The sequence below is a fragment of the Saimiri boliviensis genome, chromosome 6 (assembly GCF_048565385.1).
Source record: "Saimiri boliviensis isolate mSaiBol1 chromosome 6, mSaiBol1.pri, whole genome shotgun sequence".
NCBI lineage: Eukaryota > Metazoa > Chordata > Mammalia > Primates > Cebidae > Saimiri > Saimiri boliviensis.
In genome coordinates this window covers 52,406,940-52,424,903 of record NC_133454.1, presented here as the reverse complement: position 1 = coordinate 52,424,903, position 17,964 = coordinate 52,406,940, and the positions used below count along the sequence as shown (strand labels likewise).

The 17,964-nt window shown below is 45.9% G+C and overlaps 1 protein-coding gene across 6 annotated transcripts in view; it reads left to right on the top strand.

Moving 5' to 3' along the window:
- SIK3 (SIK family kinase 3) overlaps positions 1 to 17,964 on the top strand; it is a 241,417-nt gene that overhangs the window by 216,816 nt on the left and 6,637 nt on the right. For 3 of the 6 annotated variants that reach the window (XM_039471143.2, XM_039471144.2, XM_039471142.2), the window contains 6 exons: positions 2,889 to 3,039; positions 4,415 to 4,540; positions 4,817 to 4,902; positions 5,365 to 5,474; positions 6,845 to 7,184; positions 7,922 to 8,634. In XM_039471143.2, coding sequence (XP_039327077.1) covers positions 2,889 to 3,039; positions 4,415 to 4,540; positions 4,817 to 4,902; positions 5,365 to 5,474; positions 6,845 to 7,184; positions 7,922 to 8,634 — 1,526 coding nt within the window. Of the gene's footprint in view, positions 1 to 2,888; positions 3,040 to 4,414; positions 4,541 to 4,816; positions 4,903 to 5,364; positions 5,475 to 6,844; positions 7,185 to 7,741; positions 8,635 to 17,964 lie in introns of all 6 variants that reach the window. The other 3 variants (XM_039471141.2, XM_039471140.2, XM_039471139.2) reach the window with 1 other exon arrangement.

Here is a 17,964-nt window from a genome sequence, read left to right as displayed (position 1 = left end):
TTCTCCTTGTCTCCATCTTCCCTTCCTTCACAGCTTGACACTGTGTTTTAGCCCTTGTTCGAGTCTGTTGTTTAGCTGAAGTCCTTTAGGTATTCTTGTTGAGTTCTAGGTGTTCCTCAGGAGGTCTTCTTTTAAGGAGAACATGAAGATCAGCACATTTCCAGAGTCAGGCTTTATCACAGACCCTATATTCTATTGACATTTCTTCCTCAGGAAGGACCACATTGGCCACCGCTCTGTCTGTGTGGTGTCCACCCTGCCTGGAGTCATTGTCAAGGCCTTGCCTGCTGGAAATCTGTCTGCTGTCTGGTTACATGTGAACCTTTTTGGTGCTTTGAGGGTTTCCTGTGTTCAAGCCTATTTGAACTGGAAGAAAATGAATGTTTAATGAGGGGCAAATTGCATAAGGTGGGGCATTTGCGCAAACCCAGCATGTCTTGTTGGGATCACTATACAGATATGCAGCAAAAGAGATTAAAGCCAGTCTTCAGGGGAAATGACAAACTTTCCAAGGCTATAAAACATGGAATATGGGTGGCCTGGATGGGTTCTTGAATTCCTTTCATTTTCTGGAGTAAATGATTAAAGAACAGTATATATAACTATCCTTCTGGGGTAGAAGAGATGAAGTTCAACATGGAAACAGAAGACGGGTCTAATCAACCTTTTCATATCTGGAAATGTGTAATTTAAAGTTAAAAATGCTTTAAAAAGTGTAACTAAAAAAAATTTTTTTTAAACTAACAAAAGATAGATTTTATCCAGGTGGGGAACCAAGTCCCTGTTTGGAGAGTATAGTGTGGGAATATCAGCCTAATGCAAGGCCGTCGTGAATTTGAATGTGATTGCAAATACAAATAAAATCAAGCACAATTGATACTTAACAATGCTTCTCAAATGAACAGCTACGTCAGAACTGTTCCTCTGAGGTTATTGTGCTGGACTGACCTGGGTATCGGTCTCTTCACAACCTGAGCTTCTGAAAAAGTCATGAACTACCTGGACCTGGGATTATTGCTCTGATGGGAGAGAATGATTTTTGTGCAGAAAGACTGTATTGGCTGCTTGAAGAACACAGCTTTCTGAGGTGATCAGAAACGCATCCATTATCAGAAAACATTGAAAGCATAGGAGTCAAATTTTAGGAGAAAATAGTACTTGCTTGCTTTAACTCAAAAAACCTGAAGTAGAAACAGAACTGACAAGTTACAAGGAAATGCTTCTGAACACAGCTTTCATGATCCCTGTTCCTGGATTGTGGCCCTTCCCAAAGTCATTTTTTTTGTGTGTGTTACTGAAACAAATACATGTTCGTGCTCATTTCATTAGCTCACTATTGATTGGGTCAAGCCCCAGGTAGAGTCTGAAACTAAAGTCATCATTAGCAAAGAGAGGGTAAAAGGCTTTCACCTGCTGCCAGAACTTTCTGGATACCTCTGCACCATTATGAGATTCCTCCTGGTCCCACGCTGTCTGCATTGTATTTGAACTCGCTTGTTAACCTGCTTCCTGAGCTGTGGTTCTGCTTCAGTCCCGAATGAATCACTGGCAAGGTGGCACATCATTTCATCCAAAGTTCAGTGCAATGGCATCTCTGCCCTGGACATGAAACCCTGATCCTTTCCATCTGCTACTGGAATGCTGCCTTGGCAGTCTTTTATCTGCTTACCTCAACCCATAAACATCTCTTTCTGATCATCAGGTCACAAGTGTAGGTGTTAGCTTTGAACCCTGATGCTGTCTTAGGCATTCCTTATGAGTAGCTTGTTCTTTCTTTCTGTAAGATTCTGGCTGTGTTCTGACTGAGCAGTGGGGTCTTTGAAGGTAACCCATATGATTCCTCTTTCATTAGGAGGTTGGGCGAGTGCTGCTGCTCTGAGAAGTTGATTTTCACAGTAGGTGACCTTATTTGTGTTGACCAGGTATGTGCAGGATCTCAAGGCCCACATTCCTTAAGAATTTGCTGTCTCCATCCCAGGATCAGAAGTCTTCATTTTCTCCCACCCCCAATCTCCACCTTCTATTTTCTAGCACAGAACCTGTGAGTTCCAGGCTAGGCCTTTGACCACAAAACTGACTGTTGTTTTCCTCTGGTCATACAGAGATCATTGCTCAGAGAAAACTTTGGCTCAAATGGTGAATTTAAGGTTTCAAAAGGCACTAGATAGAGACATGATTATAAAAGAGCAAGAGTTCCTGTACAGCCTGCCCTGGAGGATATTAAGAACTTTACTGTCTGGCCTAGGTTTTTTTTGTTGTTGTTGTTGTGTGTTTTTTTTTGTTTTTGTTTTTTTTTTGTTTTTTTTTTTTTTTGAGACGGAGTCTTGCTCTGTCGCTAGGCTGCAGTGCAGTGGTGCAATCTCGGCTCACTGCAACCTCCACCTCCCAGGTACAAATGATTCTTCTGCCTTAGCCTCCCGAGTAGCTGGGACTACAGGCGCATGCTACCACGCCTGGCTAATTTTTTTGTACTTTTAGTAAAGATGGGGTTTCACCATGTTGGCCAGGATGGTATCGATCTCTTGACCTCATGATCTGCCCACCTTGGCCTCCCAAAGTGCTGGAATCACAGGCATGAGCCATCACGCCTGGCCTCTCTGGCTTAGTATTTTTATAAGAACCAGACGTACTTGATCTCAGGACCTTCCCAGGCTTGGAAAGTAAGCTAACTGAAGGTAAGTAGAGTTGGAAGACGTTCACCTGGAGCCCTCTAAAGGGAAGCAGGCTAGACAAACGACCAATGTCTGGAAATGGCATGGAAGTGGCATAATATACAGGGCTACCCGGGCAGCCAGTCATCTTTATGTTCTTCTGGAACAACAGTCCCTGTGTGATTTTGTCAAAACCCCTGAGTCCTAGCCTCTAACCTTCTCTTCCCATGTATTCAGCTCTACCTACAAGGACTCCAACACTCTGCACCTCCCTACGGAGCGTTTCTCCCCTGTGCGCCGGTTCTCAGATGGGGCTGCGAGCATCCAGGCCTTCAAAGCTCACCTGGAAAAAATGGGCAACAGCAGCAGCATCAAACAGTTGCAGCAGGTAATGGAAGAGGTGGCAGGCATCCCTGGAGGAGCATGGGTGACAGAGGCCAGGACTGCAGGAGGACTGGGGTGGTAAACATATACCCCCTTTTATATCAGCAACATTGCAGTTTTATAGGTTAAAAAAGTATAGCTTTTTGGGCCAGATGCAGTGGATCCCGCCTGTAGTCCCAGCACTTTGGGAGACCAAAATGGGAGAATTGCCCAGGAGCCCAGGAGTTCCAGACCAGCCTAGGCATCATGGCGAACCCCTTCTCCACAAAAAAATTAAAAACTAGCATAGTCCCAGCTACTTAGGAGACTGAGGTGGGAGAATCACTTGAACCTGGGAGGTGGAGGTTGTAGTGAGCCAAGATTGCACCCCTGCACTCCAGCCTGGTGACAGAGCCAGACTCTGTCTTAAAAGAAAAAGAAAGTATAGCTTTCAAATGCACTTTTATTTACTTTGTGTTATGTACAGCCCTCCCCAGGATCCAACTTGCTTCCCTCATGAAGGGACTAAATTTCTCTACTGTCTGTAGTTCATTGGAAAGAAATTTCTGGCCTTGGGTTTCTGTGGAAGGCACCAGAGACGGTACTTCTTTTTTTTTTTCTTTTTCTTTTTCTTTCTTTCTTTTTTTTTTTTTTTTTTTTTTTTTTTTTGAGATGGAGTCTTACTCTGTCTCTCAGGCTGGAGTGCAGTGTGGCGCAACCTCCACCTCCTGGGTTCTAGCAGTTCTCCTGCCTCAGCTTCCCAGGTAGCTGGGACTACAGGTGTGCACCACCATACTGGCTAATTTTTGTATTTTTAGTAGAGATGGGGTTTCACCACGTTGGCCAGGCTGTGTCTCGAACTTCTGACCTCAAGTGATCCACCCGCCTTGGCCTCCCAAACTGCTAGGATTATAGGTGTGAGTCACCGTGCAACCCTGGCACTCCAGTCATGATTTAGGGCACTGGGTCTTTCTTAAACTCGCTGTACATTGTTACTACCTGCATTCTCTCCAGGTGGTATGGAATGGCACTTCCAGAGGAAGGAAACGTACCTCTATATGTTTCTATACTATAAAGATTCTATAAATAGCCAGTTTCCTTTCTGCCTTCGTGATGACCAAGTTTCCAGTGGCATGTGCTTTGTACACAGATTTCACATTGGACACCTTTACTCATACAGAGGCCATTCTTGATGTTTTCCATTCATTGATACAGAACAGTGTGTGAATATATTTAGTGCACCAGATACCTATATAAATGAGTTAATTGCTCATCAAGGACACTGTTCTCTTGTGGCTCTTTCTGCCCATGAGACCTTGGGGGAAGATCTGCACCTGCTGAGATCACTGCATGGGGTGGGCCTGGCTACATCCCATCTGTATTAACTACTGTCCCTTCAGGAGTGTGAGCAGCTGCAGAAGATGTACGGGGGGCAGATTGATGAAAGAACCCTGGAGAAGACCCAGCAGCAGCATATGTTATACCAGCAGGAGCAGCACCATCAAATTCTCCAGCAACAAATTCAAGTAGGCCCTCACTCTTTGCTGTCTCCAACTTGTTTGGAGTTTGCTTTCAGGCTGATTTGCCTGTGCATTTTGGAGGAGACCACTCAGGGCAAAGTGGATTTGAGTTCTATTTATGGTTGACATGTTTGAGTGAAGGTAATCAGACCTTCTGGTGAACAACGAAACCATAAATCTGAGTCACAGATAGTTCTTTCTGTTTCTTCCCTTCCTGAGAATAGCTCTGAGTAATCTTCAAGCTCACAATAATTTTTTTTCCTTTCCCCATATACGTTTTAGGACTCTATCTGTCCTCCTCAGCCATCTCCACCTCTTCAGGCTGCATGTGAAAATCAGCCAGCCCTCCTCACCCACCAGCTCCAGAGGTAATGAATCATTTTGTGTTGTGCCTAAGCCATTGTCTCCATAGCATGGTACCCTTGGCCTGACTCACTGGGAGATATGGACTGACTTGAGCATTCGTTTTGCAAGAATCTATTTGAAAAGAAGATAAACCAGTGTAAATTTCAGGACCCTTCTTGGAATCCCAACTTCCTGTGCCACTTCATTTTCCTAGTTCCGTGAGCAAAGTAATCTGATACCTAATACAGGAGGCCAGACACAGACCCACAGTGAACTCTGCCATTTTGGCTGAGAAGTCTAGTCAAACGAGATGGGGATAGGTTTTAAATAGACTGTGGTGGATGGCTTATGTATATTTTTCTAACATGAAGCCTTATGAAAATAAAAAAAAATAGTTTCCACTTATGTATGTCATATGGCTGCAACTTAAGATCGTACTGTCACCTTAGGAAGCTTCTTTATGTATCTCTTTTGTTATTTTTAAGGTTAAGGATTCAGCCTTCAAGCCCACCCCCCAACCACCCCAACAACCATCTCTTCAGGCAGCCCAGTAATAGTCCTCCCCCCATGAGCAGTGCCATGATCCAGCCTCACGGTGAGTGGAGAGGTTCAGACTAAACAGTTCATTGTATGCCACATGGGAAAAAATGATGGTCTCAGTTTTGAGCACCACAAACCATTTGAAAGGCAGAATATCATAGTATTCAGGGGTATGGGCTCTAGAGCCAAGCTGCTTCGTTTTGCATCCTGGTTCCACCAATTTCTTAGCTGTAAACCCTTGGCTAAGTTAACTTGACTTCTTGAATTAGTCCATTTTCACATTGCTGTAAAGAACTGACTGAGACTTGGTAATTTCTAAAGGAAAGAGGTTTACTTGACTCACAGTTCCACATGGCTGGGGAGGCCTCAGGAAACTCACAATCATGGCGGAAGGAGAAGCAAGGCATGTCTTACACGGTGGTAGGAGAGAGATTGCATAGGGGAAAGTGCCAGACACTTACCAAATGACCAGATCTCATGAGAAGTCCCTCACTATCATGAGAACGGCATGGGGGAAGAAACCACCCCCATGATCCAGTCACCTGCTGCCAGGTCCCTCCCTCAACACCTGGGGACTACAAGATGAGATTTGGGTGGGTACACAGAGCCAAACCATATCACTTCTCAAATGTCAACTGAGGATAATTATGGTACATGCTGTACCATAACTGATCTGGCACAAGATGGTTTTCAACAAACGTTAACTATTTTTAATATTTTCAATCAAATCTCCAGCCCTGCCGAATAAAAAGCAGCTACCAGAATCTTCCTTACAGTCATGCCTCCATTTGGCTGTCCACTATGCATGTGGGCCCCTCTCTTGTGGGTGTATAGATGAGAGTGAAGATAAGTATACCGTGACTGTGTGAGTCTTCAGAGGTCAACCATCTGAGGATCTCTGGAGTAACACTCCCCAAGCTACGTTCCTCATCAGTCTCCCTAGCATCCTTGAGAAGAGTCTGAATTGGCCTTTGGGCACTTAAAGTGGGATCCCCCAGCCACCAACATTGACAGAAAAAGTAAGATCTCAGGTTGTATTCCAGACCTGCTCAATTGGAGTGTGCATTTTTAACCAGATGCCAGTCCATTTGTGTGCATGTGAAAGTTCAAGAAGCACTGCCTAGATCTGAGTTACCCAAAGTATAATCAATCCATGGACCGCTTTTAGAAAAGGGAGCTGGTTGGAAACACAAATTCTTGGGGACCCACCCTGACCTACCAAATCAGAGTTTGAAACAGAATTATGTAGATGCGGCCCAGGAATCTTCTGTTTAATGAGTTCTCCAGATTTGTCTTAGGCACACTGCAGTTTGAGAAGCACTGTTCTAGCTGGTATGTGGTTTGAGTATCCTCATCGGCTCTCATTACTCCTCGCTGGCTGGTGACCTGGGCGCTTGGTCACTCTTGAGATTCCTTTCTCTCCAGGTGCTGCATCTCCCTCCCAGTTTCAAGGCTTACCTTCCCGCAGTGCAATCTTCCAGCAGCAGCCTGAGAACTGTTCCTCTCCTCCCAACGTGGCATTAACCTGCTTGGGTATGCAGCAGCCTGCCCAGTCACAGCAGGTCACCATCCAAGTACAAGAGCCTGTTGACATGCTCAGCAGCATGGCAGGTACCGCTGCAGGATCTAGTGGGCGGGGCATCTCCATCAGCCCCAGTGCCAGTCAGATGCAGATGCAGCACCGTACCAACCTGATGGCCACCTTCAGCTACGGGCACCGTCCCTTGTCCAAGCAGCTGAGTGCGGACAGTGCAGAGGCTCACAGGTAAGACCGCCTAATGTCACCCAGCCATCTATGCATGGGATCCAGGTGGGAGGAGGCCCCTTAGCAGGGTGAAAGAAAAGGAGGAAGGAGAATGGGTCTGATTAAGCTGTGCTCTTGTTTCACCCTTTATAAAATCACGATGGTGAGTTTGGGATGAACTTGTCAGCTTTTTATTGACGCAGGGCTAAAATTCTAAAGAGACTGAGGTGGAAAATGAGAAAACTGCCTTATTATTTGCTTACAAAGAAGAAAATGGCCTATTAGAGGAGTGTAAAAAAATGCCAGTTCCCCTTTTCTTGAAGGAAGCATCTTGAAGTTGTTTCCTTCAAGGTGAGCTAGATCTATTACTCACGCAGTGCCCTTAGTCTCTTGGAGGTTACTGGACAAGCCAATAATGGAAAAAGTAGGAACAATACGTACATCTGCCATTTCCCTGTCGCACCACAGTTCTCTGTGCCAGTGGGTGCTCCCTACTGAGGAGGAGGAGGAGCTGTTCCCTGGGGAGTCTAGTACTTGTTACATGGATGGCTGGTACTCACTCCCTTTTGTGTCTGCAGCTTGAACGTGAATCGGTTCTCCCCTGCTAACTACGACCAGGCGCATTTACACCCCCATCTGTTTTCGGACCAGTCCCGGGGTTCCCCCAGCAGCTACAGCCCTTCAACAGGAGTGGGGTTCTCTCCAACCCAAGCCCTGAAAGTCCCTCCACTTGACCAATTCCCCACCTTCCCTCCCAGTGCCCATCAGCAGCCGCCACACTATACCACATCGGCACTACAGCAGGCCCTGCTGTCCCCCACACCGCCAGACTATACAAGACACCAGCAGGTACCCCACATCCTTCAAGGACTGCTCTCTCCACGGCATTCGCTCACCGGACACTCAGACATCCGGCTGCCCCCAGCAGAGTTTGCACAGCTCATTAAAAGGCAGCAGCAACAACGGCAGCAGCAGCAGCAGCAGCAGCAGCAACAGCAAGAATATCAGGAACTGTTCAGGCACATGAACCAAGGGGATGCGGGGAGTCTGGCTCCCAGCCTTGGGGGACAGAGCATGACAGAGCGCCAGGCTTTATCTTATCAAAATGCTGACTCTTACCACCATCACACCAGCCCCCAGCACCTGCTACAAATCAGGGCACAAGAATGTATCTCACAGGCTTCCTCAGCTACCCCGCCCCACGGGTATGCTCATCAGCCGGCACTGATGCATTCAGAGAGCATGGAGGAGGACTGCTCGTGTGGGGGGGCCAAGGACAGCTTCCCAGACAGTAAGAGTTCAAGTACATTGACCAAAGGTTGCCATGACAGCCCTCTGCTCTTGAGTACCGGTGTACCTGGGGACCCTGAATCTTTGCTAGGAACTGTGAGTCACACCCAGGAATTGGGCATACATCCCTATGGACATCAGCCGACTGCTGCGTTCAGTAAAAATAAGGTGCCCAGCAGAGGTAAGTGTCTCCTCACAGTGGAAGTCCGGGGCCAGCCTGCCCTAATCAACTGACTCAGTAATGTTAATCGTTTTTCAGTTAGTATTCTGTGTTCCTAACAAAAAAAGAATTTCTGAGAAGAGCTTCAGGACCTCCCTGGGGAGAAGCATATAGGAAGTGGGTGTTGGTGTAGGTGAGGGGCCCATTTTCAAACTCAGAGGACAGTGATACAAAATCATCACTTAGTCAGATAAATGATCTGTCTCCCTCGTTCATACCGCAGTTGCCTGGAATCCAGAAAGTCTTGTCTGCCACCAAAACAGCTAACTTAACTTCTGCAATAGAAAAAAGCCAAACGCGATGTAGAGTAAATAGTGCTGGAACAAGAGTCAGAGCACCTGAATTCTGCTCTGGCTGCTGTCATAAATATGATAACTTCGTCATTTAAAAACTCTGATTCTGATTTTCCTCATCCGTGAAGAAGGTGCTGGAGGAACAGTGGTTCCTTACAGAGTATTGTGGAGTTGAAAACATACATATATGTGTTTGTTTTAACATGATGTTCGTGTGAGAGAGAGAAAGAAGCACGTTCAGATCGTCTGAAATGTATGGTTTCAGTGTACCAATGTGAGGTGTTTTGCTTTGGTCATTTTATCAGTGAGCTAAATGCGGAATGTTACAGCATCGTAAGGGGCCCCATATGGTTTGATTTTGTGCCACTTTAATTAATGAGTATGTTCATTCTCATTCCGAAGGAGATTAAGATTATACTCAGTAAGTTATACTTAGAAAATATAGTTCCATTAGCATCATAGCATTCATCCTAGACAAAAGCAGGAATCTTGCAGGCCAGGCGCAGTGGCTCACACCTGTAATCCCAGCACTTTGGGAGGCCGAGGTGAGTGGGTCATGAGGTCAGGAGTTTAAGATCAGCTTGGTCATCATAGTGAAACTGTCTCTACTAAAAATACAAAAATTAGCTGGGTGTGGTGACACATGCCTGTAATCCCAGCTTCTCAGGAGGCTGAGGCAGGAGAATCACTTGAACCCGGGAGGCAGAGGTTACAGTGAGCGGAGACCACCATTGCACTCTAGCCTGGGTGACAGAGTGAGACTCTGTCTTGAAAAAAAAGAAAAAAAAAAAAAAAAAAAAAAAAAACGGAATCTTGGAATTTACCACCCCTCACCTGCCATCCAAGGGAATAAAAAGCAAATGATCCGTAAACTGTACAACCCTGAGACTGAGCAGTGTCTTCTATCCTTCCCTCCCTGGAATTACCTGCAGCTCCTGCCCTGTCCTTTAAAGTCAATGCTGAAAACTCAGCTCTAAGGGGAATTAGCTCCTGCAGCATGGAACAGTAGAGAAGACCTTGCTGTAAAGCAGTGTCTGTGAAGACGACTTGGTGGTGTCAGGTTGTACTCATTCTACACTCTTAGGGAGGAAATTGTTGCCCCAAATGCCAATTAAGTCCTGACCTTTATAGCAGATGGGTGTCATCCAGCCCAGAGGTTGGCACCAGTAAGATGTATTGTGTTCACCTGTGGCTGCTGTGGTCTCAGTGGACATAGAAGGGTGGGAGCTTTCAGAACCAGGTAGTAGGTGGCATGGTTAACAGACCAGATAGTTTTTAGGATTGGGAGGGAAAAGCTAAGAAATATCACACTTATGGAAGTAGAGATTAGATTTTTCTGAGTTCATATTACCGGGCAGAACTAAGATATAGAGGTTGCAGCAAATTTCAACTCCCTGTGGGAAACCCTTATAAGAACTCTCCTGAATAGGCTGCCTTAGCAGCCTGGGAGCTTTCTGACAGAGGTGGGATGATGGTATGGGATTGCTGTGGAAAAGATTCCCCTGCAAACGGACACTTCTAGCAGATAAACACACTATACTTGGCATGAAAAGGAGATGAGCTCACACTTCTATTGTGCTCCCCATGTGCCAGGCACCAAATGCTGTTCATAGATGGATTCATGTAATCCTCACTACAACCCAAGAATAACCAACTCTCATTCCCATTTACCAGTGAAACAGTGGAGGCACAGAGATTAAGTAACTTGTCCCCAAGGTCAAGAGCTAGTGAGTGGCAGCTGAACCTAAGAGTACTCACACTGGCTGTCACTGACACAAGAGATGCTCACCGAGCAAGTGCCGGGTGTGCAGGGCACTGAGGAAGGAGCTCCGCTGCAGCAAAGTGCCTCCGCCCTTCACCCCTGCCCCCGCCTGGGTTACTGTGCACTTTCATTACTTTCATTTTGAAATGTTTTTCTTCAAAAACTGTTTTCCCTAGTTTCTCTTTACCTTCCTTCCTGTGTGACTTGTACGCGTAGGAAGGCTGGAGAGCACAATTCCCCATTGTCCCCTGATTGTCGGAGGAGCCCTTCCTCGGCAGGCACACTCATCTGTTGAGTACCCACTGTTGGTGCAAGTGCTGTGGGCGCACCGGAGGAGGGAGAGGTTAGTTCAAACCCAAGGAATGCGGTCGTGTCCAGCAACAAGTAGATGTGGGTTGGATCCTGATGGATGAAGGACGTTTGCCATTTGGATCTAGAGGAGAAGCAAGAGAAAAGAACAATGGGTGAGACTGTCAGGGAATTTTCCAAGGACAGCAGCAGGCTTGGCTGGTTTGAAGTGCAGTGTACGTGAAGGCAATTGTAGAAGCTAAGGGCAGGGGTTTTCTAAAATGCATCATCTAGATTCAGCTGCATTGTGAAAAGAACTCAAGTTTCTCTTTCTTTCTTTCTTTCTTTCTTTTTTTTTTTTTGAGGCAGAGTCTCACTCTGTCACCCAGGCTGGAATACGGTGGCAGGATCTTGGCTCACTACAACCTCCACCTCCCGGGTTCAAGCAATTCTCCTGCCTCAGCCTTCTAAGTAGCTAGGATTACAGGCGTGCACCACCATACCTGGCTAATTTTCTTTTCTTTTTTTTTTTTTTTAAAGAGACAAGGGTCTCACCATGTTGCCCAGGCTGGTCTTGAACTCCTGATGTCAGGTGATCCACCTGCCTCGGCCTCCCAAAGTGCTGGAATGACAGGAGTGAGTCACCATGTCCAGCCTTTTTTTTCTTTTTCAATAGAGATGGGGTTTTACCATGTTGGCCAGGCTGGTCTCAAATTCTTGACCTCAAGTGATCCACCCACCTCAGCTTCCCAAAGTGCTGGGATTATAGGCGTGAGCCACCATGGCTGGCTGTCAAGTTTCTTTTAAAAACTTGAAAGCTTACATTTTAACTTGACCGAAAAATCATCAGATAATTTGCTGTCACTTTTGTCAGGAAAGGCTTATAATACTGTGCCCCTACCACCCTTCAGACAAGTGGGAGAGCTCACTCCTCAACCTTTTTGGCCAGGAAGGAATGCCTGCTGTTTCTTCGAATGATCCCTCCATCTCCGTGTAGGTAGGCACTAGTCCCAGACACTTCAGCTGTTATTCCTGTGGGAGAGCAACTTCAACACATAGAACAACTGTGTTGCACAAGAGTATACTGTAGGTGCTATGGGAATGCAGAGATGAAAGGTTAAAGAACTACCCTTAGGGAGCTTCTACTCTACTTGGGGATGTAAAACAAGCTCATAAACAGCTTTGCTGTGAAGTCCTATGTACCGAGTGTTACAGGAAGTATCATTAAGAAGAGCAGAGCTAGTGTGATCTTCTTAGTATTTCTTAAAGGTGGATGAGCAGGGCTTATTGGTGCTATTTAGTTTACTTTTTGAGCCAGGGTCTTGCTCTGTCACCTAGGCTAGAGTGCAGTGGTGCAACCATGGTTCCCTGCAGCCTCAACCTCCTGGGCTCAAGCAGTCTTCCCACCTCAACCTCCCGAGCAGCTGGGACTACAGGCACGTGCCACTATACTCAGCTTTTTTTTTTTCTTTTGGTAGAGATGGGGTCTTGCTCTGTTGCCGGGGCTGGCCTTGAACTCCTGGGCTCAAACAGTCCTCCCTCCTTGGCCTCCCAAAGTGCTGAAATTATAGGCACAAGCCTCCACACCCAGCCATGTTGGTATTGGTAAAGGAAAGTTAGATGCCATCATATCAGTGTCCATGGTTACCTATTTCCCTGATGGCTGTTTGCCACCAGCCAAGCCAGTATGAGACCAGGCAGTGTGAGCACTGAACAGGCAGCATGCCAAAGGTCTGTTTCAAATTTGTAGAAGTGTCAGGACTCCACGGCCAGGTACGGTGACTCATGCCTGTGATCCCAACACTTGGGGAAGCTGAGGTGGGCGAATCACCTGAGTTGGGAATTCGAGATCAGCCTGACCAACATGGAGAAATTCCATCTCTACTAAAAATACAAAATTAGCCAGGTGTGGTGGCGCATGCCCGTAATCCCAGCTACTCAGGAGGCTGAGGCAGGAGAATCACTTGAACCCGGGAGGCGGAGGTTACAGTGAACAGAGATCACGCCATTGCACTCCAGCCTGAGTGACAAGAGCAAAAATCTGTCTCAAAAAAAAAAAAAAAAAAGGGCCGGGCGCGGTGGCTCAAGCCTGTAATCCCAGCACTTTGGGAGGCCGAGGCGGGTGGATCATGAGGTCGAGAGATCGAGACCGTCCTGGTCAACATAGTGAAACCCCGTCTCTACTAAAAATACTAAAAAAAAATTAGCTGGGCATGGTGGCGCGTGCCGGTAATCCCAGCTACTCAGGAGGCTGAGGCAGGAGAATTGCCTGAACCCAGGAGGCGGAGGTTGCGGTGAGCCGAGATCGCGCCATTGCACTCCAGCCTGGGTAACAAGAGGGAAACTGTGTCTCAAAAAAAAAAAAAAAAAAGAAAAGAAAAAAAAAAAAAAGAAGCATCAGGACTTCACATGCCCCATGCTGTCTGTAATCTCCCTGTCTGCCACCCTAGAAGTAAAAATAAGGTTTGGCTTTCTTCTATAGTGTTACATAACACTTGATTTTTTTTTGACTTGCAAATAAATGCAGCAGTATAACCAGTCTACACAGTGAGATTACCAACTGGAGCTCACAAAGAAAACCACATCCTCTTCTCTGAGCTCAGTCAGCCTCAGCATTGTTACTCAGGCCTCATAGAGCAGTAAAATGCTGACAGACTGGGAGAGGTTACCCCAGAGCCTTCAAGGGGAGTATGCAAGCACGTCATTGCTCCCATTTTCTCTTAAAACCTAGTAAGTGAGGAAGGACGAGTCAACATTGACAGATTTGATAGAGAATTGTGCAAGTTGCCCCAGAGTTCCCTGGGCAGGTGGTGTGTGCATTGTGTCCATTCGTGCATTTTTCCCCTTGTGTGATTGGACAGTCATCCCACCTCTGCATTCTCTCTCTCTCTCTTTTTTTTTTTTTTTAATTATACTTCAAGTTCTGGGGTACATTTGCAGATCTTGCAGGTTTGTTACATAGGTATACACATACCATGGTGGTTTGCTGCCGCCATCTCCCTGTCACCTACATTAGGTATTTCTCCCAATGCTATCCCTCCCCAACCTCCCCACCTCACAACAGACCCCAGTGCGTGAGGTTCCCGTCCCTGTGTCCATATGTTCTCATTGTTCAGCTCCCACATGTGAATGAGAACATGCAGTGTTTGGTTTTCTGTTCCTGTGTCAGTTTGCTGAGAATGATGGGTTCCAGATTCATCCATGTCCCTGAAAAGGACATGAACTCATCCTTTTTTATGGTTGCATAGTATTCCATGCGCCCCATTTTCTTTTTCCAGTCTGTCCTTGATGGACATTTGGGTTGGTTCCAGGTCTTTGCTATTGTAAGTGGTGCTGCAATAAACATACATGCGCATGTGTCATTATAATAGAACAATTTATAATTCTTTGGGTATATACCTAATAATGGGGATTGCTGGGTCAAATGGTATTTCTATTTCTAGATCCTTGCAGAATCACCACACTGTCTTCCACAATGGTTGCACTAACTTACACTCCCAACAACTGTGTAAAAGCGTTCCTGTTTCTTCACATCCTCTCCAGCATCTTCTGCATTCTCTTAGCTTTAGTCTGATAAATATTTGAGCATGTAGCTCTTGGGAATATTTATCACCCCCCAACAAGTGGTCAGTGGGGGTGGTCAGTCACTCATTTATAGAGTGTCACAAAGGACTTCTAGACTCAGGGTCAGCATTCTTACCAAAAATCAGACTTGACTCACCTGGTCCTTTACAGTTGATTAAAGACTCTTTTACATGTGTTGTCTTTTTGAGCCCCCAAACAACGCTCATTTTTCAGATCAGGAACCTTGAGGAGAAGCTAAAAGATTTGCCAACATTTGTGTACTTTGCTGGTGAAGGAGCTCAGTCCTGACTAGTTTGCTGATGCCCTAGTCATATACTTTTCCCTTTATGCCTCCTTGCCTACTCTGCACCTTCCAAGCACAGCTGCCAAATGAAAGCTACTAGCCCTTCCAGGTCTTTGACCTACTGATTATACTGAAACTTGAGCAGACAGAGCCCCAGTTTATTCCCTGACTCCTATTAATACTCTTTCATCTGTTTGTTTGTTTGTTTAATTACATTTTAGGTTTTGGGGTACATGTGATGAACATGCAAGATTGTTGCATAGGTACACACGTGGCAGTGTGATTTGCTGCCTTCCTCCCCTTCACCTATATCTGGCATTTCTCCCCATGCTGTCTCTCCCCAACTCCCCACCCCCCGCTGTCCCTCCCCTGTTTCCCCGCAACAGACCCCAGTGTGTAGTGCTCCCCTCCCTGTGTCCATGTGTTCTCATTGTTCAACACCCACCTATGAGTGAGAACATGCGGTGTTTGATTTTCTGCTCTCGTGTCAGTTTGCTGAGAATGATGGTTTCCAGGTTCATCCATGTCCCTACAAAGGACACAAACTCATCGTTTTTGATGGCTGCATAATATTCCATGGTGTATATGTGCCACATTTTCCCTGTCCAGTCTATCATCGATGGGCATTTGGGTTGATTCCAGGTCTTTGCTACTGTAAACAGTGCTGCAATGAACATTCGTGTGCACATGTTCTTATAGTAGAACGATTTATAATCCTTTGGATATATACCCAGTAATGGGATTGCTGGGTCAAATGGAATTTCTATTTCTAGGTCCTTGAGGTTTTTAACTCACATGTGTCTGTCCCGTATCAGAGGCTTCTTCTGGAAGTTAAAGTTTCCCTGAGTCATTTGTTCATTTACATATGGGTAAATTGTCCTTTGTAATTCTGCAAGCAGGGTTCTGTGATTAAATTAATTTCCTTGTTTGTCAGCTGACTCAGGGTGCCCTTATGCACTCAGAAATAACATCTCTAAACTGAATATAAATCATGCCAGACTTTATTGAGCTTTTACAGTGTGATAACCTCTATATAGCACTCCACACCCATAGTGTCAGTCCTCTTGTACAGATAAGTAAGCCCCAGCAAAGCGGGATAACTCGCCCAAGTTCCCGCTCCCGAGGAAGCAGCGAAGCCAGGATTCACGGCCAGGTTTTCCTGACCCCAGAGCTTGTGCTCATGGCCCTTGTGCTCAACTGCAGCTTGGCTGAGGGATGAGCTCTGGGCTGGGAGTCAGGAAGGCCCCTCACATGATTTGTCAGGCTGTCACTTGCTCTGGCTTGGTGCCTACAGGCATCAAACCCGAAGTCGGGAAGAGAGCAGACGAGGCAGAGCCCAAAGGAGGGTGGGTGTTTTGGTTTGCAGAGGCCCCAATTCTCAGTCATAAAAACAAGTTCTGAGGGGGGTCGGGGAAAGAGCCTTAAGAGAAATGGCAAACAAACAACTCTGAGGCCTCCGGAAGAGGCGGTAAGGCTCCAGCCAGGACTGTATACATTTGCCATTTCCTCGTGGTTAGTAATGATCTTTTAAAATCTTTAAACAGGAGAGCACTCATGTTTGTCCTTGCCGAGAACAAAGAGGTGCAACTGATGAGGTTTGCATCCAGTATGTAATCAGGCTTAAAGGAGAAAAGCAGCCCACAGAATGGAGGGAATGATGTTAGCTATCAAAGAAGATGGTATAGGTTTTTGAAAAAGTAAGAAGCGGCTGCTCGCATTGCTTCTTGGCAGAGGAGACAGAATCAACATTTCCTCGCTCCCACACAGCTGTGTTGCACCACTTCCTGCCAGTGGTTTTTGGTTGGCCCTGGTGCCACCATGCGAGCTGGCCACGGAGGGGAATGGGTAGAGTAGGTACAATGAGTGGGCTAATTCCACAGAACAAGATCTGGTGTAGGCTTTCTTTTATCTCCTCTCCACTGGCTTTTAGCTTTCTGTAGCAAAATAGTTGGCTGCTGGCTTTTCCTTTTACCTCTTTGCTCAGAGAACTGTCAAAAGATTTCTCGCTTGCCATCATCTTTAGTTGGTAGTTGGGAGGCTCCCTCCTGCTCATTTTCCTCCAGAATGGCTTGCGTTACTAGCATTGTACGCGTCAGTTAGCTCCCCTCCCTTTCCATCCTGCCTCTGCCCCTAAGTCCAAGCCTAACCTTAATCATTGTAGAAAACCTTTTAAACACAGAGACCTGAAATCCCTTACCCAACACTCAAGAAGAATGCTTTACTTTCATTATTCAAATAGATCATTGGAATGGCGCCCTTAGCATTAGAGCTGTGTTTGCAATGAAGAGGTTTTTTATTTTTTTTTAGCTTAGTCCCACCAACAGTCAGTTCATCCGAGATAAGCTCAGCAGTTTCCAAGAAGCTTTAATTCAGAAAACCAACCAAACAAACAAAACTTACGGTCAGGTACCCAGGCTCTTAAAGACTGAAGCCAAAAGTGCAACCAGGAGGATCCTATCAACTTAGGTGTGGCTTTGATAGTCTTCTTGACGATCCTTGATCAACAAATACTCATTCCTCTTTCTTTCTAATTCTAGTCCGTAGAGTTGCATGCTTTGACAGGATAGTAACCCATATTAGGAGAACATTTATTTTATTATTATTTTTTGAGACAGTCTTACTCTCTTGCCCAGGCTGGAGTGCAGTGGCATGGTCTTGGCTCACTATAATCTCTGCTTCCTAAATTCAGGCAATTCTCTTACCTCAGCCTCCCGAGCAGCTGGGACCACAGACACACACAACCACACCTAGCTAATTTTTGTATTTTTAGTAAAGGTAGGGTTTCACCACGTTGGCCACGCCAGTCTCGAACTCCTGATCTCAGGTGCTCCACCCGCCTCAGCCTCTCAAAGTCCTGGGATTACGGGCATGAGCCATCATGCCCAGCCTAAAGAGAATTTACTGACATCTGACATCAGTTAAAGAGATCATAATACTGAGTATAGGACAATGTTCTAGAAGACTGAAGCTTCACAGACATACATGAGATACAGTTCTTGCCTGCAAAGAATTTGTAGTCTAATGTGAATGTTTTAAGTACATAATGGAACATGGTACCAAGGATAATGTTAAAGCAATCA